Source organism: Thalassophryne amazonica, chromosome 2 (assembly GCF_902500255.1).
Source record: "Thalassophryne amazonica chromosome 2, fThaAma1.1, whole genome shotgun sequence".
In the NCBI taxonomy this organism is placed as follows: domain Eukaryota; kingdom Metazoa; phylum Chordata; class Actinopteri; order Batrachoidiformes; family Batrachoididae; genus Thalassophryne; species Thalassophryne amazonica.
Window position 1 is genome coordinate 67885243 of NC_047104.1, and position 24176 is coordinate 67909418.

At 42.8% G+C, this 24176-nt stretch overlaps 1 protein-coding gene across 2 annotated transcripts in view; it reads right to left on the reverse strand.

Moving 5' to 3' along the window:
* Window positions 1-24176, reverse strand: part of LOC117525332 (transmembrane protein 266-like) — a 300763-nt gene that overhangs the window by 73652 nt on the left and 202935 nt on the right. For both annotated transcript variants that reach the window (XM_034187181.1, XM_034187174.1), the window contains exon 4: window positions 230-384. In XM_034187181.1, coding sequence (XP_034043072.1) covers window positions 230-384 — 155 coding nt within the window. The remainder of the gene's footprint in view (window positions 1-229; window positions 385-24176) is intronic.

Below are 24176 nucleotides of genomic sequence, written 5' to 3' on the forward strand. Positions count from 1 at the left end.
TGACTTAAATTTTACACAAAACTGAAATGAAACCCACAGAGTCTTAACCTGACCATGTCTACCTTTAGGTCAGAGACTTTACCACAGCAGCATAGTATTTGGTACCCTGCTCAATGGCACTACAACATTCCACAGCACAGCTCAAAAATGTTTTTTTAAACAAAAAAAAACAAAAAAAAAAACCAAAGATTAAAAATATCTAAATATGAATATAAACAAAGTCCTTTACATTGTAGGAGCTTGGTGTCTATGAGCAATTCCAAAGAGAGGAAAAGTACCACCAGGACAACGCAGGCCACCAGCACACAGTTGAAGGCAGCGCTGAGCAGACAGACCTGCCACACAGCCACGCGATGGCCGCAGCACGGCTTCAGCCAGTTTGACCTTCGGAAAAAGAAACATAGAAGCAAACACTTGTAAATATACACCACAGGTATGGGTCATTTAAGTGCATGTATAGATTACAAAAAGCACATAAAAGAGATGCCAAAAAGAAAAAAGCTACAGTAAAGTGACCTCATTCCCTTGACATTATAATTATTATTACTATTATTATTATTATTATTATTTATTAAAGCCTACTTTAAATATTGTATTATTCTGTATATAGACATTTCATGTTTTAAAATTCTTTGATTAAATACCAGAATAGAGACTTTTGTTCAGGTTGCAAATTTTTATCCCACCTGGTTCAGCAGAACCAATACAGTGTGGTGTGAAATGCCACAGGCCATTTAGGATGAAACAAATGCCATTTAGGATTACAGATTGGCAACAGTCAATTAGCAAATACCATTTTTTTTTTTTTTAGTCTAACTTGTTTTGCCGGTCCTGTGATGTATATATTGAACTGACATATATTTAAAAAAATACTGCATTATGACCTATGCACATAGCACTGTCTGCATGCGTGAGAAGTTGCATACTGATCTGAAAAAGGACTGTAAAGTACCATTAGGTTGGATGTCAACTACTGCAAAACAAGAAGTAGACAAATACAATATAAATGAGAAGGATGTGCTTGGTCTTACAAAACAAGTGAAATTAATAAATCATGATCTCAAACTGAAAGACCATGCTCTTGAATAAAGACTAAAACCTTCAAAATTCTCAGAACTCCACTGGTTTTGGCAGTGTGGAACAACAACAATGGCAAAGGACAGAGAAGTTAGGCTAAGGTAAGGCTAACTATTAACGGCTTTTCACATTGAACACAATTGGTCAATCATTTTGATGCATTCGCTTGCATTGAACACATTGGATGCATCAATGATGTGGAGAGGGCAGGAAATTTCTACATCACTATGTGGCTGTTTGAGGGCCCAGTGAACAACAAGGACAACCGCCATCATCACCAGATGTGATCCAACAGACACACGCAATCTGAAATTCTTCACTTTTGGGTATATACACACGCCCAGTTTGAGCAACGGAGCTTCTGCAAATTTTTCTGAGGTGACTGAGCTAATGTTGGTTTAGCCTTTTAGCCTTTAGCTTCAGAATCACTCAGTTGAGCTGAGTGAATGTTTATATTTGTAAATTGTTCTATAATATATTCTTAATATATTTTTACCAAATACAGCTACACAGTTTTTTTAACCTTAAACAACTTAGACTTTTAGTTTAATTTTTTGTTTGTTTTATGTAGCAATCCAACCTTAAGGGCCCCTTCCCACATAACATGAAGTTGGGCAAAAGAAACAGAAAATGACCGAAAAGGTAAAAAAAAAAAAAAAAAAGAATTGGCGAACCCCGAAAAATTCCACCCACTGTCGGGAGGGACACACAGTCGGACAGGCGTGAACGATCCCGCCGCGACAGATTTGTGCACGCCCATGTGCGTGTGCACAAACACATTGCGAGCATGTGAGAGGTGTGATACCACATTGCGCTCACACTGCAGCAGCAGCGATCACATGCTGGACATATGTACATAAATCAACGAAAATGTGTAAGGACAAAATAATGAGAGAGCACAGAACATTATAAGAACAATGACTGTACTCTTTAAATGTAAGACAATCATGTTAGTGGTAATAATTCTGTTCTCACTGTTAAAACACACACACACACACACACACACACACACACACACACACACACAAAGAAAAGTAAAAGCAATGTTTTATTAAACACATTACTATTCCTGTTAAACATATTCAATTCCTATTACAAAGAGCGGACAATACAAGTTCACAGTGTGTCGTGCACGCTGAGACATGGCTAGCCGATTCTCATGTGATCTTGTCTGTACGCAATTATCAGCATGTCATGAGAGCATGAGAGCCCGCCCACATGTGCATTGCATGGAGTGTGGAGAGCTGATGTTGTTCATGGCACGATGTGTTCTCCAGCTGTGAGCTGCGAGTACACAGCGGCCAGCTGTTCCAGCATGAACATCACAGGCGTCCAAATGCACTACGCTGCAGCAATCGCACTCCAGCCACCTCAGCAGCACCTGACAATGTTGGATCATGGTGGGATGGGCGACACACTTGCACGCCATTTGTGTTGCGGTGGGGGGGACCGCACACTCGCATGCCATTTGTGTTGCTTGGTGACGGCACACTTGCGGGGCACTTAGACATTGCAGAGCCATTCGCACACCCAGCTCGAAAGTGGTCACCTGCTCTTTACTTTCGTGCTGGCTGCACGAATGGCCCCACCTTTTCTAAGTGCCCTGTGAGTAGTGTTGGATGTTCGTGGGTGCCACCTGGACTTCAGCCAACTCCAGCCGAGAGTGGGTCGGATGGCCATTTGCCCGGCATTCACTGACATTCAGTCGCCGGTGTGAAGGCTGCCTTGATTGCGCCATTTGGCGACGATTTGACATGGCTGATGATTTTGTGCAGCTCCTTGGCCATGGTATGATATGTCCAACCTGCATTCGACATGCCATGCAAATGCTGCGAGCACGATCAGATGGCAATGCGACTTTATCTTGCCCGCGGTTCGAATGGGTTTCCGGCGTAAGCAGCATGCGAATGTAGAGTGCATGTGCTGTGCCAGAATGGATGTGGCGACTGCTCAATCATGAAGAAAATAGAACAGTACTGTTTTGTGTTGCTTTACATTTTAAGAAATATATTTCTTTACTTGTCCCACATCATGAGAACCTTGTAAATCCAGATGCACTTCAAAAATGTCAAGTAATGAGCCGAACATCAAAACCTGATGTCCAGCAGGAAGAAGAGAACATCTGTGCTCTTCAAAATGTGAGGAAAATGTCTCCAAAAACTCCACCAAGAGGTTGAAGCTGCAGAGGAGGCCATCATCTGGTTAAATGTCCTAAGGGTCCAGCTCACCTGTCGACTCTGAAAACCATTATATATATATTTCTAAAATTATTATATGTATATTTCTAAATAAAACAAAGGCTCTTTTAGGAGCATTGTTATTTGCATTATTATTTTATTATTTGAAAAATCTGTGTCCTTTTATCTTTTATCATGAAACGAATGAATCATTAAACATCTCCATGAAGTCAAAGTTCAGTGAATAAGATGCTTACACAGGGAGAAGAAGCCCCGCCCCTATTGTGCAGACTTTCAAAGCATGCACAGTCACTAGAATAGTCAAATTCATATTTTAGTAATAACTCTGCATTGATTTTAGAACGATGTGCGACACGTATAACACCCTGAATGCATTTGGTGTGAAAGGCTTTTTAAATTAAAAAATGTGCAGGAGTTTTAAAACTTATAATTACTTTTAGTGAGGTAAATATGCACACGTTTAGGTATGAACAGACCCACTGAACAGATGAAAACATCTCTTCAGTGGCCACAAGAAACAGTTTACTCCGAGGGCATTGTGCCTGGTACAATAACATTAATTAGCTGTATTAGCTCACAAATATAGTGTTTGCATGATAAAAAAAAAAAAATGCACTCATTAAATTAACTCGTTTTGCCCCACTGGCAACAACTGTTGCCGAAGTGTATCACTGTCATTTTCTACTCACAATAAAAAATCTCAAAGGTACTTAATGCAACTTTTTCCACTTATAAAAAAAAAAAATCTTGGCATAAATGGGTTAATTTTGCTTCTTGCTGAATAGCCAATAGCGCCACATTTCAAAAATAAATGCAACTACTACACCCGTGCGACTTATATGGTTTTATTGTTTCATGACGCATTTTTCGACAGATGCAACTAATAGTCCAGTGTGACTTTTTGTCCCAAAAATATGATACACTGAGCTACTTGTTAAAATTCTATAATCAAGTAAACTACTGCTACTATCAAATTTAATTCTTGAACCAAAGCTTTGCTCGCAATCATGGCCATGTCTATTCATATTTGAATTATTTTACACTACGATAAGTATAGATTTGTGATGGGACACACAAATATTAAAATACATACATTTATATTATTTGTGTGTTAGAGTTCCTACAAGAGGTGACAATACATGAGTACAGAGAAAAAACACCTCTCACCAGCTTTCCAGATGGAGTGGAAAGTTGGCCAACCCACTACCTTTCCTTTCTCCACATGCACTGGCACAGAGGGGACAGACGTTGGCAGAGTATCCCTCTCCTCTGATCATGTCTTCATTCCTTTGGCGTGGTGCTAATATGCGCTTTGGCAGTGGCAAGATGGCCTAATTCTCACCATGGCTTCAAACTGAATACACAGAACAGCTCATGGAAGATTTTTGCGCAAATTATCATAAAAGCCTGTTGAATGTAAATTTAGAAGCTCAGAATGGCGCTCCTGAAAGTCTATATGGACTTCTCATAAATGGCAGCAGTACAGGACATTAGCACATGGTAGGAAAAAGTAAGTCCTCTTGAGGCCCATTGGTGCTGGTGCTTATCCCCAAATTCTATAGCATGAAGCAGATGAGTCTATGACTTACCCCTTTTGGGACACCAGTCCATCGCATGTTACTTTTCCAGTCAAGGAGGCTTCCTAATTATAGCTGAGTGGACAATGCAAATGAAGTGTCTTGTCCAAAGACACAAACAGGTAGCGCGATCGAGAATTGAGCTTCCGATCCCACTGAGCTACCTGCTCCGCTCAGTTGATAGGCTGAGTTGATAAGACATGGACCAAAAAAAGAAAAGTCTGTCTCGGAGTAAAACATTGGTGTTGCATGTTACTGTATCCATCTCCCCATGGAACCAACCTAGGAACTGGATGGCAACCACCTAGGCAGACAACTAGTTCATCCCAACATTTCAAAAATAGGAGAAAAAACAGGAGACTGACCCCAATTGCCATCCCAACACAGTTTTCGTTCACAAAGGCAAAGCTTTCGATGACGTCATGACTGCTTCCTATCTCAGTCATATACTGGATATATGTCAAGTCAAGTCAAGTCTGGGAACATGCATTGGTAATGTGATTTGGCACATCTATGACGCCACGGAACCATCTTGGGTCCTTGATATGAACCACCCAGGCGGACAATCGGCCCATTCCTACATCTCCAAAAAAAAAAAAAAAAAACATCTATCTGCCACAGCGAGGTGAAACGTGGGTGTCCCCTTGGCCTTCTACAGCTACAAAACGTCACATGGCCAAAATGTTGTAGCTGACGCTCCCTCACATCACAAGTCCTTCCAACTATACCCAAGGATTCTCCAAGGAGACCTAGTACCAAAGACATCCAGTCATCGCCTTAGGTCAATGGTTAGTGTCCAAGTCTCGTAACCATACAGCATGACAGGTAGCACCAGGACCCTAAAACTTGGACGTTCACTCTCCTGCAAAGATATCGCAAATGCCAAATGCTTCTGTCCAGTGACCTCACGACTCCATAAGCTCTTCAAAGGTGCCTCTGAGTCTCAAGAGCTGAGGACCCAGAGACATGAATGTCACTTCTGAGATATAACATAAAAGTCGAGTCAACAGGATGGAAGAATTTGCAATCAAGGGGTCATAGTCCACCTGGCTGCACATGGGTACTGGCCTTGGCTGGTGAAGAAAACTGCACTGGACTGGCATCCCATCCAGGAGGAGTCATAGACTCATCCACTTGACATTACAGAATCTAGAGATAAGCACTGGCACCAATGGATCTCAGAGCCTATATAGGAAGTCATACGGTTAGGTGCATAAGTATTTGGACAGTGGCAATTTTCACAATGGAGTTGAAATAAAATAAGTAAGTTGTGCTTGTAATTTAGACTAAAGGAATTTTCAATTCAATTGAATTTATTTATATAGCGCTAAATCACAACAAAGTTGCCCCAAGGCAATGGGTAAGGTCGGGCATTTAACAAAAATACTCAATTAACAATTTAGGAATTACAGCTGTGGGTATACTACACCATGGGAATTGTGTTTGTTTTGCACAGGCACAGATCTGTCCAAGAGTGCCAGAAATGACAGTTGTAACATCACTGAATGCCATGGTTTTTAGATGGCAGTGAAAATGAATGTGATGAAAAAACACTGTACACAAAAAAAGCTGTATTTATAGTATCGTGTATCGACAACACCATTTTAGGTGTCACAGTCACCTTTTCTTGGAATTTTCAACATCTACATTAAGGCATCTTAATACTGGGCTTGTGCTGTGATATTTTAATGCTTAGCTCATGTAACTAAACAATGCATTTTCTCTATAGCCACAATGAGTTTTCTTGAGACATGCCATGAATGTATAAATGATACCAACAGCATCAGCATCCAAATTCACATAGCAAAAGCTTCATTAAACATATCTGTATATGTAACCTGATAATTGTTGCACGTGGTGTGTAATTCAAACTGTGTATGACAGTGAAAAAGATTCTTGGCCACTGCGGCCAAAAACTACGGAAGTGCATTGCATTCACTGGATAAAACAGCTAGACACCTCATCTCGTAATTACAAGATCAAAAAAGGTACCACTTTAACCACCGCTTCATTCAGAACCACATACTGCACATCCACAAAGAAAATGTATTTATGCAATTCCAATTGCTTCCAATCTTCAGTAAACACAAACGTGAGAATTCATGAATCATAATCAGAAATCGGCCAATTTGTAAACAATTTGTAACCGCCGATGGTGCAACACAATCGAACACAAAGTGTGGATTTCCCCATAAGGTGTTCCTGGAGGACTGGTTTGCGCCCAGCCGGGGGTCGATGTCATAATCAGGGACAAAGAGGGGCTCACCCACGGGCGGGTGCATGTCAGTCTTCAAACCAGAAGTTTTTTGTTTGCTGTTTTTTTGTTTGTTTGTTTGTTTGTTTTTCTTCACTTGGTTTGTTCTGAGTAGAATCTTAATTTTAATGTTTCTGGCTTTGGGCTGAACCTTATAATTATCAATTCTGACCTGATTAGAACCAAAAGAAATAAGTTTACATGACTTTAATAGCTTTAAATGAATTTGTATGATTGTTTTTGGAAGACACTGCACAAAACAGCAGTAAATTAAAAGAAGTCTGTTAGCAGATGCTGAGTTAACCATGTTTTAACCCCACCTCTTTTTCAAGGGCAACTGCTTGTTCAAAGGTTGCCTGGAAACAACCATACACCTATAAACAATGCATAGCTAATCTAATAGAGGCACAATCACGCTGATAGCAATCACCTTCTTGGCTTTGGGTGGGGTGGCACAAGTGGGCAGCTCCAGATGGTGCAGATTCTGCTCCACTGGAGTCTCACAGAGACTGTGTCTTGGTGCCAGGTACCATATGAGCTTCACATGCCAGGACAGCTGGCACTTATTTGTCCACAATCACACAGTGGTGTGTTTTAGCTTCAGTATGTGAATACTTAAGACTAGACTAATTAGACTTGATTTCACTCAAGTTACTTGAGCAGTTCTAGCAGGTTGTGCGGTTGACAATGTTTTGAAAATTTCTAAAGAAACACACTTGCACATTGAGGTCACAGTTCCAGGGATTAAAGCAAGAAAAAAAAAACTGACTGAATTTTTTTTTTTACGGCCAAATTATACACTGTTCACCATCTGCCTTTTTATAGAAACACATTTGCGATCGCATCCTAGGATTTAAAGTAAAACAAGGTGAAGACATGAAAACAATCACAATCAACAGAAATCTTTTAAAATGCAAAAGATTAAATGTGAGCTGTGTTTCTTTTTCCTGGTCAAAAAAGAATGAGTAGAAATTCTCCTCACATTTATTAAAGTAACTCCCTTCATCTGCTCCCTTGTTTTCACGCAGGGTTGCCACACCACATCCAAGGTGGATCTACTGTCTGCACACCTCATGTGGCTGAGATTTGACAAAATTTAAAGTTAATGCTCTGCCTCCTTCTACCCTCCTGGTTTATCCAGGCTTGGGACCTGCTCTCAGACTGTACTGGAGGCACACTCCATGTGGCTAAGCTCGAAAGCCTCATTAATGCATCTTTTAAATGTGGTGTATAGGCCAAGATCAGATCTATCAATCTGAGGATATTAAAAGGAGCCACGAAAGCAATAATCCTATGAGTTATAACTCACAACAATAACACACCATGTGCTACGGGCTAAATGAGCCACACAAACCAGTGCATACACCACAAGCTCTTATATGAATAACAGCTTCCACAGACAGGAAAAATACTCAGTTTTGATACATAAGACAAATTTAAAGGCTAAATTCTGTGAATTTATGCATCCTCACTTCATGTCAAGGCAAAGGTAGCCGAGCCCGTAGGGAGGCAGTCTGACTGCTGGTGACACATGCGGTATATTAATGAGGCTTATTAAAGCAACACTACAGCAGCAAATGTTGCTGTTCTGATCTACTTGGCCCTGGCAGCTCGACAGAACCACCTGGCTCAAGTCAGTGGTAGACAAGTACAAATAGTTAACAAGGTCACTTCACAAGCTGATAGTTTTCAGACTTCGAAAGTGAAATACTGATATTTTCTATAACTTAAGAACTGATGGTTCCTCATTTCTCTTTGTTCATTTATATCTCTCTAGACTTTGCCTTTTCTATGTTCTGTCTTTTTCCTGACACTGCTCAGCAGGTTGGTTAACTGTCAATACTTCCAACAGCTGCTGAAATTGGTGGAGCTGAATGAGTAAACACAGGACATGCATTAAATCAGGACGGGTAATCAATGCTGGCATGCAGGGCCCCCCCTCCCCCCTAACTAAGCACCAAAGGGCCTCTATCTTGACAGCAGGTGCAAAACAAGTGGAGCAGAGTGGTGCAAATGCTTTTGGCATGTCTCAGGCGTAGTTGCTGTGCAGAAATCAAGTGCAAAGCTGGTCACTGGGCATAAAGGGGCTGGATTTACCAAATTCACTGGAAATGTTGTTGTCCTTATGAAATTCAACTAATCACAGAGGCACCTGTCATTTCCTTCAAGCTGGGGGATGCCAGTTGTACAGTGCTGTTCTACTGGGAAAATGGGTGTAAGTAAAATTAATTCTGGTAAGTTAACAGATTTGCACCAACCTGTCAGAGCACACCAAAGGACAGAGGCCACCAAAGCTCCCTGAGGTGAAGCAGCAAAGGTGTAAGGAAATGTTTTGTGTGTGTGCGCACACGCGTGTGTGTGTGTGTGTGTGTGGGAGGGGATGTCCATTATTGTTTACTTATACTTTGATGGTTATTGTCAATTCACTTTCATTGTGTATGTTACAGCATAAAATAGTTGCCATTGTGCGGGGTGGCGGTAGTGTTTTGATTTTTTTTTTATCATTACAAATAACATAGCTTCACTTTACAACCTCACATCTGAATATAGTCAAGTTATTACATCCACCAAGGATCTCCCTTTATATAGGCTTTGAAGGGTTACTTCAAAATTCCTTCACGGATTCTCACCAAATTTGCACCACAGATAGATATTAGGGCATGGAAGACTCCACTGAATTTTGGAGATGATCCAGAATCGGAATTTGAAAACTCTGGGAGTAATATGACTTGACTTATGTTGAGCATGGACAGACGGACAGACGCAAAGCCTTAACCATATTTAATGGCCTCTGGGTAAGAAAAAAAAAACGCAATTCCGGATAATATGGCATTTGCAATATCCAGTATTGTCTTAAAATTGGCCGCAAATCATATACAAATGCTTTAACAACAATTTATGATTCAGCATGGCAGCCTTTTATAAAATTATATGATATACCAGTGCTAGCTAATATAACAGGTACTAACATAACTTATAAGGAATAGCATTATAATGAAATGGCCACTGTAGGTAGCACACGCTAACTAGTATATATCCAGTGGCTCGTACTTTGAAATATTGTGACATATCAAGTGCTAGATTTCTGTAATATGAGCTCTTGATCTCAAGCACCCGGTCCGCCGCCAAGCTACGCCAACCCGTCGGTTGCGGATATCAGCGAATGACGGGATATGCAGTGGGTTGGTTGTGTATGTCCTGCGTATGTCTTCAGTATGTGTTCAGGCAGTGATGCGGATCTCATCTGCAGCAGGATTTTTGAGCGGCTCAAAAATCCTGCTGCGGACATGCGTGCCTCTGTGGATGATCACGGACGTGTTCGGATGGCGGCCGACTCATACAGGAATGTTACACGGTTATTGCGGTTGTTTGGCGGATGTGGGCCATTTTTGTGCGCATTCCATCCGCAAATCCTCCTAAACGCCAGTGGGACAGGGCCCTTAGTTTTCAGTACAACCAAGAACACAGCAATGTTTCAATCATGTTTAATTCCTCTCAATAAGCATAAAATACTTCAGTTGCACAACAATGATTGGCACAATCCTCTCCATTGCTACCCATACAAGTATGGTCACCACGTCGCTAGGCTCAGTCTGACTTCTTAAATCATACAGTAACACCTGCAATTGTCAGTGTTTATCACTTTCACTAAGGTGATGTCATTTCTCTGCATTTTTGTCAAAATGCAGCACCTGTAGTATATATAATGTCGGTAACAAATGACAATGAATGTACAAGGGGTGACTGAGACGTTTTGAGCCACAGTAGTTTGTGGTTCTCCCGCTTTTCTATTCTGAGAAACCATAATTTCTTGAGAATGTGTGAAGTTTTGACTCATTGCGTGCCATGTTGAGAAATGTTGTTTTTCAGAATGCAGAAGATGGAGAACCACGGCCTATTTTTTTCTGGGTCTGGCTCAAAACTTCTCAATCACCCCTCCTAATTTCCCAAATGAAAAGGAAGCTGAAAGAAGGGCCACAGACTATGAGGGTGACACAGGAAAGCAGGCAGGGACACCAGTCAACAATCTTGCATGTTGGTGGCTTTGTATACTTATGAGGAATAAATTATAGCGCTGCTAAAGTCCTAAAAGTGGCTGTACCTTTTGAGGGCTCTCCTTATAATGCTGGCCTTAATTTGATTGATCAGATGACATTATGGCATGACCCCACACTGCTGAATCTGAACAACCACAAACCACTTCTCCAGGGAGCCGCCACTAAAAGCAACATATAGACGTATGTCCATTAGAGATAGTTTCCCAGATGAAAAGAAGTTGAGTAATTTGTGGTACACTGAGTGCTGAAAACCAAATGCATCTACACCCACTACACTGGTGTGACTGGAAGCATCTTCAAATGTTTCCAGTTCATATTTGAACTCTCTAATGAAGAACTTCTCACAATGTGTTTTTGGATGCACCAATGTTTTGACACATACTACATCGATAAAGATAAATACGAGGTCTGTTAGAAAAGTGTTAAAGATTTTATATATATATATATATTTATCACTGTTAAACATTTGTACCTTTGTCTTTGTTCTGTTATTGTGCTGTTATGCACCTGTCTTAAAAGTAACCCTGAGAATGTACTTGTTATTCAACTTTGTTTTAGCATGCTGGGGTCAGTCTGAACTGGGAGTAAAGAACTGGAGGTTGTTTTGACCGTTGTGAATTTATGGCCTTGTATATGTGATGCTTAGTATAAAGAACAGGACACTCCAGGCAGATGCAGAACAGATGATAAGTGCAACAGATGAACGGGATGTGCTGACCTCCATTGATAAGATTAAAGAAACTGTTTTTCCACGCAGATGCACTTACTGACGTATGTGTTTATGTTACGGGAAGAAACTTGTCTTGCGTTGTTCCCCCCACCCTTAGGACAAGTTTTATGATGTGGTTAGGGCTTCTCCAATAAAAAGAGCAGGAGCGCAGGCCAGACTTTAGTGTAGCTTTGGTGTACAGCCTGACTGCACTCCTCGCGAGATAAATTTGACTTTCTGTCTCACTGGTGGTTCTTGACTCTGTTTGTCTTGTTAAAGGTTTTAAGAATGTTTGGAGGAGAAAATACCCAACATTGACTGGGGGCTCGTCCGGGATCTCAACAACACCGGAGGTGTCCGGCGGAGGTCGTCAAGTCCAGACGAAAATCCTTGGCCAAGGTCCGATCGATTGATCGTGTCTGCAATTGTCGACCGCCGTTGGCATCGTCTGGTTGACGAGATTTTCCCGAAGAAGACAGACAGGCGGTCGAGTCAGTGAGTAGAATTTCTTTGTAACAGTACTGAGTGAATTTCTTTGTAACAGTACTGAGTGAAATAAGTGCACAGTGAAAAGGCAGTTAAACGTCGCAGGGATGGTGGAGTCCCCTAATGCAGGACATTAGTTAAATTCCACGGGAGGGCGAGCTCCCCTGGCCTAAGAATAAAAGTGTGAAAGTCACGGTTAAACAGGGACTTTCTGTCTCACTGGTGTTTCTTGACTCTGTTTGTCTTGTTAAAGGTTTTAAGAATGTTTGGAGGCGAAAATACCCAACAAAAAGTATTGGACCTTTTTATTTTTTTCAAAAACCTGATGGATTTGAATCACGTGTGCTTGCATGAGCAAACCTTGAACCTTCGTGCGCATGCGTGAACTTTTTCATGCCTGTCGATTGCGTCATTTCCTGGTAAGCAGCCTTTGTGTGAGGTGTGTGCAGTGTGCTCGCCGTTTTTTCATTACAAGGAAAAAGACGGAACAACTGGAGCAGCGCCGCATCAAATTTTGCCAGAAACTGGGCGACAATCTGTGTGATGATCATCACCGAAAGCCGTTTGAATCATCCGAATGGTTTCCACCTGGCTGTCGCCCAGTTTCTGGCAAAATTTGATTTCTGCTTACCAGAAAATTATGCAATCGACAGGCGTGAAAAAGTTCACGCATGCGCACAAAGGTTCAGGGTTTGCTCATGCAAGCACATGTGATTCAAATCAATCAGGTTTTTGAAAAAAATAAAAAGGTCCAATACTTCTCTAACAGACCTTTTACATCTATTTTTTAAACTTTATTTTACAGTTTTCAATTAATAAACACAAACGTCAAAATTTTTACAAAGTTAAAATATAGCATATATCTTTTAATGTTGAATAATGCACTAATTCTGAGGTTTTGTAACAAACAGACAGATCGCAAAGGATTCTGGGTAAAAGTGCCTCTGCTAAACACTGATTGGTTCAGTCATTCATTATGTAAACCAACACGTTAATGTGATGTCTGTCGTGTGTTGGTGTTTACAGATAAATGTGCTTTTGTAAAATATTCCATTTTTTTATTTGTAAAAACAGGCATTTTTATGGAGCCATGGAAGTGTCATCGCAAAATGTTTTGCATGTGGAGAGAATGTGCGCACGTTTTATGATGTTGTAAAGCGTGCTTTACACTGTGCAAGGTGATTTTTCATGCAGGAATTTTTTGGACCAAGTTTCAGGTTAATCGCGCATCCTGCATCGTGTAGTGTACATGGAGTAACAAGCTGCGTTTAACATCTCAGGACCACCTCCTGATCGCCGATCGTATGGTCGAATGAGAATCAAACCTGTTTGATATTATTCTGGTCGGCCGTCGTGAGGGTATCCTGCTGCTGAAAAGCTACAAGCATCTAACCGTTCGCACTGTGCCTGTGCAAACACCGCGGAGCTGTCTTGTAATGTTATTTAAAAAAAATTTTTTTTTTGGAAGTTATTTTGTTTTTAAACTTCATTTGTAAAAAAAAAAAAAAAAAAAGTATCCGAGAAACTGTGTAACAGCTGGGCATGCCACAACATGTCCTTTAAGACTTCCAACACGGAGGTGTTTTTTTTGTTGCGCGCCATGAGCGGCTCCGTGCCGACGCACGAAATCCTCCGCACGTCTTTCATTACAAAATCTCCTGTAACAGTGGAATGTGCCACAAAAGTGCTATGTCCAGCTCTTTTGCCATTTCTCTGGTAGTCACACGATGTCCCGGATCAACACAGCCTTCACTATAGAAATGATCTGGTCATTTCAGCCTGTCGATGGTCGCTCGAAGCGCGGCACGCCCTCCGCCATTGTGCGCCGTCTTTAAACCGGCTGTAACACTCCTTAATCTGTGTGATGCCGAAAGAATCTTCACCGAAATCTGTCTGAATCTTCCGAATGGTTTCCACCTGGCTGTCTGTCACAGTTTCTGGAAAAATTTGATTCAGCACTGCTCCAATCACTCAGCCATTTCCCTGACAATGAAAATCTGACAAGGGGGCTGGACCAGTGCTCACTCAAAGTCTGCGCACAGGCGAATGACGCAACCGACAGGCGTGAAAAAACTCACGCATGCGCACGAAGGTTCAAGCTTGGCTGATGCAAGCGCACATGATTCAAATCAATATATAGTTTTTGAAAAAAATAAAAAGGTCTGTTACTTTTCGGACAGACCTCGTATTGCCAGCATATCAGTATGGTGTTAAAGGAAATGATTTTTTTTTTTTTGGACATTTTGCCTTTGTCTACAGAGGATAGAGACGCTTTTCATAGAAGCAGCTCTCTTCTGTTAGCAGAGGGTATAACTGTCTATCTGTTACAAAACTTTTAACAGGTAGGTGCTGACCTAATTTTAAATTTTAAAAATGCTTGTCGCTGTTCAGCTTTGTTTATTGGTCTAAAAGTTACCGGACAAAAATTAATTGGAAGATAATTGGTCCGATAATGGTTTTAAAGTTATTTAAAAAGATAATCCAATAATGAAAACATTATCTTCGATAATTATCTGTTATCGGATTATCGGAAGGGTGCCCATCACTGTCTGTATGGAGGAGTGGACCAAAATCCCTGCTGCAGTGTGTGCAAACCTGGTGCAAAACTACAGGAAACGTTTGACCTCTGTAATTGCAAACAAAGGCTACTGTACCAAATATTAACACTGATTTTCACAGGTGTTCAAATACTTATTTGCAGCAGTAACACAAATAAATTATTAAAAAGTCATACACTGTGATTTACGGATTTTTTTTTTTAGATTATGTCTCTCACAGTGGACATGCACCTAAGATGAAAATTTCAGACCCCTCCATGATTTCTAAGTGGGAGAACTTGCAAAATCGCAAGGTGTTCAAATACTTATTTTCCTCACTGTATATATATACATATATATATATATATATATATATATACATATATATATATATATATATATATATATATATATATATATACACAGACACAAAAAATAAAACCCATCCCCCAAAGCTCATGAACAAAAATGAAATTAAATAAACAAGATCAAATACAAAAATAGCCAGACAGGAACCTCTCCCAGTAAATTAAATGAGTTGGTGTTATAACTACGTTCAAATATTTTCAACTATCCAGTGCAACTGATGTTAAAGTATATCAGCGGAAGGGAAAACCTTCTACAAACTCTTTAAAGGGACTCCAGGTCAAGTTTCTGTGGGCTTTACATATCTTGTATCTCAGTTTTTCCAGAGGAAGAAAAGATAATACATCCCTCAACCACTGCAGAAATGACCTGGCTGAGTTTGATTCCCAATTATAAAGTATAAGTCTGCGTGTGAGTAAAGAGGCAAATGCCAAGGTGTTTGCTTGAAGATTAGAAACTTTGTGGCCTGGGGGCGGTATGATAGTCAGGTGTTATAGTCTGGCCACAGATTTTAGAAAATACATCAAATATCTGTCTCCAATAGTTATTGAAGGAGGCACATGACCAGAAAACGTGGCCTATTGTAGCGGGTACATAACTGCATCTTGGACAACCAGGATCTGTAGTGGGAAAGAGTTTGGACAATTTATCCCTTGAATAGTGCAGGCAATGGAGTAGTTTAAATTGAATTAGACCGTGGCGTACACACAATGAAGAGGTATGAATACATTTCAAACTGTGTTGCCACAAATCTTCAAAGAGCTCAACTCCCAAATCTTTTTCCCATGCCATTTTAACTTTATCCCATGACCTTTTTTTCAGTTCCCCTATCCTATCATAAATCACAGATACACACTTCTTTTCATAGGGGGCCAGTCCCAGAATCGCATCTAAATGATTCTTAGGTGGTGGGCGAGGAAATGAGGGAAAACTTTCTCTGGTAAAGGTGCTTATCTGAAAAATAATCCGATCTGGGCATATTGTGATCCTTTTCAAGTGATTCAATTGAGATAAACACATTATCAGGGTACAAGTCATGAACAAATATTAATCTATTTCTACTGTTTGCCAAGGTTGGAATGAGTTGTTGAGCCGAGATGGAAGAAAGAGATGGTTATCTGCTATTGGGAAGTACCTACTATATTGCTTTAAACCAAAATGTCTTCTAAACTGTAACCATATTCAAAGTGTGGCTTTGACAACCGGGTTTGTAAACGGTGTAGTACAATTGTGTGGTATTGACGATGTAAGTGTAACGGGTTGGATGACAGTTCCATATGAACCCAGTCTGGACCCAGTTTATTTTCATATGTATGAATCCAATAAATTCATTTTACTATGTTAGCTGTTGTGTGGGCCGCTGAAGAGGAGGTACTGCTGGCCCACCACCAGAGGGTGCCCTGCCTGAAGTGCGGGCTTCAGGCACGAGAGGGCGCCGGCGCAACCGGGAGTGGCAGCTGTCATTCATCAACAGCACCAGCTGTCACTCATCATCACCACTACCACATCACCATAAAAGCCGGGCAGCATCTTCACCTCGCTGCCGAGAAATCGTCTACCTAACAGGTAAACTACTCAGCCTGAACCAACACGTCAGTAGTAACGTTTTTGCTTCTGTGTGTAACATTACTGTTGCAGACGTACCTGTTTGTACGTAAGGAGTAGACGTGTGTGGGGAGTTGGCGTATTCCGCTCCTCGGTTGGAGGCGACGAAACATACCAACAGGATCTGCACGTAACTCTGTAAAACTGTGATTAAGAGGTGGAGGTGTTTCCCACCCTTTTCTGACTGTTTGCTGGATGTGCATGCACCCACCATCACCTGTCTGTTCTTCCTGCCAGCAGTACCAGATCTGACAGCTGGAGGCAGTGGCCACCTGGGGACTCAGCGCTTGGTGGCTCTGGGGTGCTCCAGATCCGTTGGCAGTGGAAGACGCGTGGGGATCCGGCTCTTCTCTGGACAGGCGTCTTCTCTCCTCGAGCCTGCCCACACGTCACTGTGAATCATTGACTGCTGTTCTAAATTCAATCAATCAATCAATCAATCAATTTTTTTATATAGCGCCAAATCACAACAAACAGTTGCCCCAAGGCGCTTTATATTGTAAGGCAAGGCCATACAATAATTATGTAAAACCCCAACGGTCAAAACGACCCCCTGTGAGCAAGCACTTGGCTACAGTGGGAAGGAAAAACTCCCTTTTAACAGGAAGAAACCTCCAGCAGAACCAGGCTCAGGGAGGGGCAGTCTTCTGCTGGGACTGGTTGGGGCTGAGGGAGAGAACCAGGAAAAAGACCAAATTGTATTGTCTGTTGTGCACATTCACAACATTAAATTGTTGTATTTTGGCTTATTCCATTGTCCGTTCATTTACGCCCCCTGTTGTGGGTCCGTGTACCTACACTTTCACAACATTAGCGGCCCAATAATACCAAAGAAAATTGAGTAAGCCCAACCCACCCGCATCTTTAGGAACTTCCAGGTACAACTTTTTCATCCTAGGATTTGAATTGTTCCATATAAATGAAGAAATTAATCGATTTAGCTGTTTAAATGTTTTCATTGGAATAAATATCGGGATCACCTGAAGCACATAAAGAAATCTAGGTAAGACTGTCATTTTGACTATATTAATACAACCTGCCAACGAAAGTGGTATAGCTGACCATTTCCTAAAGTCTTGTTTTGTTTACTCCAATAGTGCATTGAAGTTGTGCTTTTCCAACTTCTCCATGTTATGAGTAACTTTAATTCCTAGATATGTAAATATGTTGTGTTCTACTTTGAACGGAAACTTGGAGTAATCCCCATCTGTGCAGCCAATTGGAAAAAGCAGGTTCTTTGAGTAGTTCAATTTGTAGCCTGAGAGGTGTCTGAAATTTTCTAGTATCAACAGTAGCTTTGGAATCGATACTGTAAGGTTGGATATGTACAAAAGCAAATCATCTGTGGAAGGAAGAAACCTCCAGCAGGAAGAAACCTCCAGCAGAACCAGGCTCAGGGAGGGGTAGTCTTCTGCTGGTACTGGTTGGGGCTGAGGGAGAGAATCAGGAAAAAGACATGCTGTGGAGGGGAGCAGAGATCAATCACTAATGATTAAATGCAGAGTGGTGCATACAGAGCAAAAAGAGAAAGAAACACTCAGTGCATCATGGGAACCCCTCAGCAGTCTAACTCTATAGCAGCATAACTAAGGGATAGTTCAGGGTCACCTGAACCAGCCCTAACTATAAGCTTTAGCAAAAGGAAAGTTTTAAGCCTAATCTTAAAGGTAGAAAGGGTGTCTGTCTCCCTGATCCGAATTGGGAGCTGGTTCCAGAGGAGAGGAGCCTGAAAGCTGAAAGCTCTGCCTCCCGTTCTACTCTTACAAACCCTAGGAACTACAAGTAAGCCTGCAGTCTGAGAGCGAAGCGCTCTATTGGGGTGATATGGTACTATGAGGTCCCTAAGATAAGATGGGACCTGATTATTCAAAACCTTATAAGTAAGAAGAGGAATTTTAAATTCTATTCTAGAATTAACAGGAAGCCAATGAAGAGAGGCCAATATGGGTGAGATATGCTCTCCCCTTCTAGTCCCTGTCAGTACTCTAGCTGCAGCATTTTGAATTAACTGAAGGCTTTTCAGGGAACTTTTAGGACAACCTGATAGTAATGAATCACAATAGTCAAGCCTAGAGGAAATAAATGCACGAATTAGTTTTTCAGCATCACTCTGAGACAAGACCTGTCTAATTTTAGAGATATTGCGTAAATGCAAAAAAGCAGTCTTACATATTTGTTTAATATGCGCATTGAATGACATATCCTGATCAAAAATGACTCCAAGATTTCTCACAGTATTACTAGAGGTCAGGGTAATGCCATCAAGAGTAAGGATCTGGTTAGACACCATGTTTCTAAGATTTGTGGGGCCAAGTACAATAACTTCGGTTTTATCTGAGTTTAAAAGCAGGAAATTAGAGTTCATCCAGTTTAGCTAATTGGTGTGTGTCCTCTGGCTTCATGGATAGATAAAGCTGGGTATCATCTGCGTAACAATGAAAATTTAAGCAATGCTGTCTAATAATACTGCCTAAGGGAAGCATGTATAAAGTGAATAAAATTGGTCCTAGCACAGAACCTTGTGGAACTCCTTAATTAACCTTAGTCTGTGAAGAAGATTCCCCATTTACATGAACAAATTGTAATCTATTAGATAAATATGATTCAAACCACCGCAGCGCAGTGCCTTTAATATCTATGGCATGCTCTAATCTCTGTAATAAAATTTTATGATCAACAGTATCAAAAGCAGCACTGAGGTCTAACAGAACAAGCACAGAGATGAGTCCATTGTCTGAGGCCATAAGAAGATCATTTGTAACCTTCACTAATGCTGTTTCTGTACTATGATGAATTCTAAAACCTGACTGAAACTCTTCAAATAGACCATTCCTCTGCAGATGATCAGTTAGCTGTTTTACAACTACCCTTTCAAGAATTTTTGAGAGAAAAGGAAGGTTGGAGATTGGCCTATAATTAGCTAAGATAGCTGGGTCAAGTGATGGCTTTTTAAGTAATGGTTTAATTACTGCCACCTTAAAAGCCTGTGGTACATAGCCAACTAATAAAGACAGATTGATCATATTTAAGATCGAAGCATTAATTAATGGTAGGGCTTTCTTGAGCAGTCTGGTAGGAATGGGGTCTAATAGACACGCTGATGGTTTGAAGGAAGTAACTAACGAAAATAACTCAGACAGAACAATCGGAGAGAAAGAGTCTAACCAAATACCGGCATCACTGAAAGCAGCCAAAGAGAACGATATGTCTTTGGGATGGTTATGAGTAATTTTTTCCTCTAATAGTTAAAATTTTATTAGCAAAGAAAGTCATGAAGTCATTACTAGTTAAAGTTAAAGGAATACTCAGCTCAATAGAGCCCTGACTCTTTGTCAGCCTGGCTACAGTGCTGAAAAGAAACCTGGGGTTGTTCTTATTTTCTTCAATTAGTGATGAGTAGTAAGATGTCCTGCCCTAGCTTGAAGGGGGAAAATAGTCAGAAATATTGTTATTAGTCTGTACAGCCGCAGTGGGTGCTTCATGTATTATTTTAATCCATGTTAAAAATTATGATTCAAAGCCAAATTTTTTCTAAGACAGCAAACAGATACTGCCATTCCACCCGATCAAATGTTTTTTTCAGCATCCAGGGCGACCACCACCTCTGTGGTCTCCTCAGATGCAGAACATGGAGTATACAGGATGTTAAATAATCTACGCATATTATAAAATGATTGTCTACCTGGGATGAAACCTGTTTGATCTGGATCAATGACTGTTGGAATTACACTGTCTATGCGGGTGGCTAATATTTTTGTGAGAATTTTATAGTCGCAGTTTAAAAGGCTTATTGGGCGATATGAGCTACATGATAAAGGGTCTTTATCTTTTTTAAGCAGTACTGAAATCATAGCCTGGGTCATAGTTTGGGGTAATTTCTGTTGTTCAAAAACGTCCTGGTACAGCTGGCTAAGGATTGTTGCTAATTTATCAGAGAATTCCTTATATATCTCAACTGCAAACCCATCAGCCCCCCCAGCCTTACCACTTTGCATTGATTTAATTGCCTGCACTACTTCTGTTGTGTGTCAACCTGTAAACGAACTTCTGGGGTGATCATTGGAATTGTCAGTCTTTCCAAAAATGTAGTAATATCCAACGGGTCATCTGGTGGTTCCGATTTGTAAAGATTTGTATAGAATTGCTTAAACTCTTGGTTGATTGTGCTAGGATTAGTAGTTATCTTCCCTAGCTCTGTCCGAATTTCAGGAATAGTGTTTACTGCTGTGGACTGTCTAATTTGGTGAGCTAGGAGCTTTCCAGCCTTCTTTGTTGTGTGGGCCGCTGAAGAGGAGGTACTGCTGGCCCACCACCACCAGAGGGCGCCCTGCCTGGAGTGCGGGCTCCAGGCACCAGAGGGCGCTGCCGCCGACGAAGGCTGTCAGGATGACAGCTGTCACCCATTACTGGACACAGCTGACTGCACTCAGGACGGAGTATATCAGCAGGACAGCGTCTCCACCTCAGTGCCGAGATATCGCCTTGAGCCTAAGGTAATCTTCTCTGCAGCTTATTTAAGTAAAATACTATAATACTTGTTAAACCTTTCAGGACAGCTGACTACCGAAAACCGAGTGATCGGATAAGTACTCACCTTCCTGCTTATTGTGACAAGAGGTGGAGGCGGCTTGCCCCTCTCATCTACTGGGTGCGGTCGCATCCCAACCTGTGTGTTTGTGTTCTTTCCCGCCAGCAGTACCGGATCCGACGAGCGAAGGCAGTGGCCACCTGGGAATTCGGGACTTGGCGGTTCCAGTACTTCTGGGTTTCGGTGGCAGAGGAAATCTGGGTGGTTCCGGTTCGACTAGGACGGACGTCTCCTACCTTCGGGCCTGCCCACAGGACACCAGCAGATTTCGGCTTACACCTCCAAATTGTGAATTATTGTATCAGTTGTGCTAATTTCACAACAGTAAAACTTGTTATTCACCTTTCTCCATTGTCCGTTCATTGCGCCCCCTGTTGTGGGTCCGTGTACCTACACTTTCACAACAGGATATCTCGGCCAGCGTCATGGATCCCGAGGGGCGTCAACCGGCTGTTGAACGGCCAATGGAAGAACAGGGCGCAGCGGCGGCTTCGGGAGGGGTAGTCGGTGAGTTGCAGCGGATCCTCACCGCTTTCACCACTCGGATCGATTTCATGACCGAGCAGCACGTTCTCCTAAACCGCAGGGTGGAGGCTCTCGCCGCACAAGTGGAAGCGCGCCCTCCGGGCGCCGCTGCGGCTCTCCCTCCCGAGGACCCTGCGTGTGAGAATGACGTTCCACTGGTCGTTCAACGGTCCCTTCCTCCGTCCCCTGAAGCATACATAAGCCCTCCAGAACCGTACGACGGCTGTGTGGAGACGTGCGCGGACTTCCTTATGCAATGTTCGCTCGTCTTCGCTCAGCGTCCCGTGATGTACGCAGCTGATGCTAGCAGGGTAGCTTATGTGATAAATCTGCTTCGCGGGGAGGCACGCGCTTGGGCTACAGCGCTCTGGGAACAGAGCTCACGGCTCCTTCAGTCATACGACGGGTTTGTACGGGAGCTCAGAACGGTGTTCGATCATCCCAACAGAGGAGAGTCCGCTTCAACCGCATTACTGTCCATACGACAGGGACGTCGGAGCGCAGCTGCCTATGCAGTCGCCTTCCGCATCGCGGCAGCGAGATCCGGCTGGAATAGCACTGCCCTCCGCGCTGCCTTTGTAAATGGATTGTCTCTGGTCCTAAAAGAGCACCTGGTGGCTAAAGACGAACCGCGGGATTTAGATGGGCTCATTGATCTGGTCATACGGCTTGACAACTGGTTAGAAGAACGTCGCCGGGAGCGAGGCGAAGGGCGTGGCCAGGCACGGGTCGTCCCTCTCCCTTCCGGGTCCGGTCGAGTTCCGCCGTCCCCACGCTCCTCTGTTCCGGCGCTCCGTGCGCTTACGGCTCCCCCTGCTGACGAAGCTATGGACACGAGCAGGGCAACATTTAGGGCACCTGAAGCACAAAGGAGGCGGGCCCACGGAGCTTGTTATGTTTGTGGCTCGAGTGAGCATATGGCAAACGACTGCCCCGAGCGGTTAAACTCCAACGCCCGCCCCTAGAGACTGGGCCAGGGGTGGGCCAAAACATGCACGTGGGACACACCCACATTGCTACACGACTCCCAGTCACGATCCTGTATGAGGATTCAACCCTGAAGGCCCCAGCACTGGTGGACACGGGCTCTGAGGGGAATCTGCTTGACAGCAGATGGGCCAGGGAGATAGGGCTCCCTCTGGTGGCTCTTACCTCGCCTGTGCAGGTTCGGGCACTAGACGGCTCCCTACTCCCACCAATCACGCACAAGACACCTCCAGTAACTCTGGTGGTGTCAGGTAACCACCGGGAGGTGATCGAGTTCTTCGTGACTCAGGCCACCTCCCGTGTGGTTTTAGGGTTTCCATGGATGCTGAAGCACAATCCCCGGATTGATTGGCCGTCCGGGGTAGTGGTACAGTGGAGCGAAACCTGCCATCGGGAGTGTCTCGGTTCCTCGGTTCCTCCTGGCTCCCAAGCTAAGGAGGAGGTCCGAGTCCCGCCCAATCTGAAGGCGGTGCCAGCGGAGTACCATGACCTCGCTGACGTGTTCAGCAAGGATCTGGCCCTCACGCTACCACCCCACCGCCCGTATGATTGTGCCATTGATTTGGTTCCAGGCAGTGAGTTTCCGTCCAGTAGGCTGTACAACCTCTCACGGCCGGAACGCGAATCCATGGAGACCTACATCCGGGACTCATTAGCTGCCGGGTTGATCCGGAATTCCACCTCACCGATGGGCGCAGGTTTCTTTTTTGTGGGTAAAAAGGATGGCGGGCTTCGTCCATGCATTGATTATAGGGGGTTGAACGAGATCACGGTTCGCAATCGATACCCGTTGCCCTTGTTAGATTCGGTGTTCACCCCCCTGCATGGAGCCAAGATGTTCACCAAGCTGGATCTTAGGAATGCGTATCATTTGGTTCGGATTCGGAAGGGAGACGAATGGAAGACGGCATTCAACACCCCCTTAGGTCATTTTGAGTACCTGGTCATGCCGTTCGGTCTCACTAATGCTCCCGCGACCTTCCAAGCGTTGGTAAACGATGTCTTGCGGGACTTCCTGCACCGGTTTGTCTTCGTATATCTAGACGATATACTCATCTTTTCCCCGGATCCTGAGACTCATGTCCGGCATGTCCGTCAGGTCCTGCAGCGGTTGTTGGAGAACCGTCTGTTTGTGAAGGGCGAGAAGTGTGAGTTCCACCGCACTTCTTTGTCCTTCCTGGGGTTTATCATCTCCTCTAACTCCGTCGC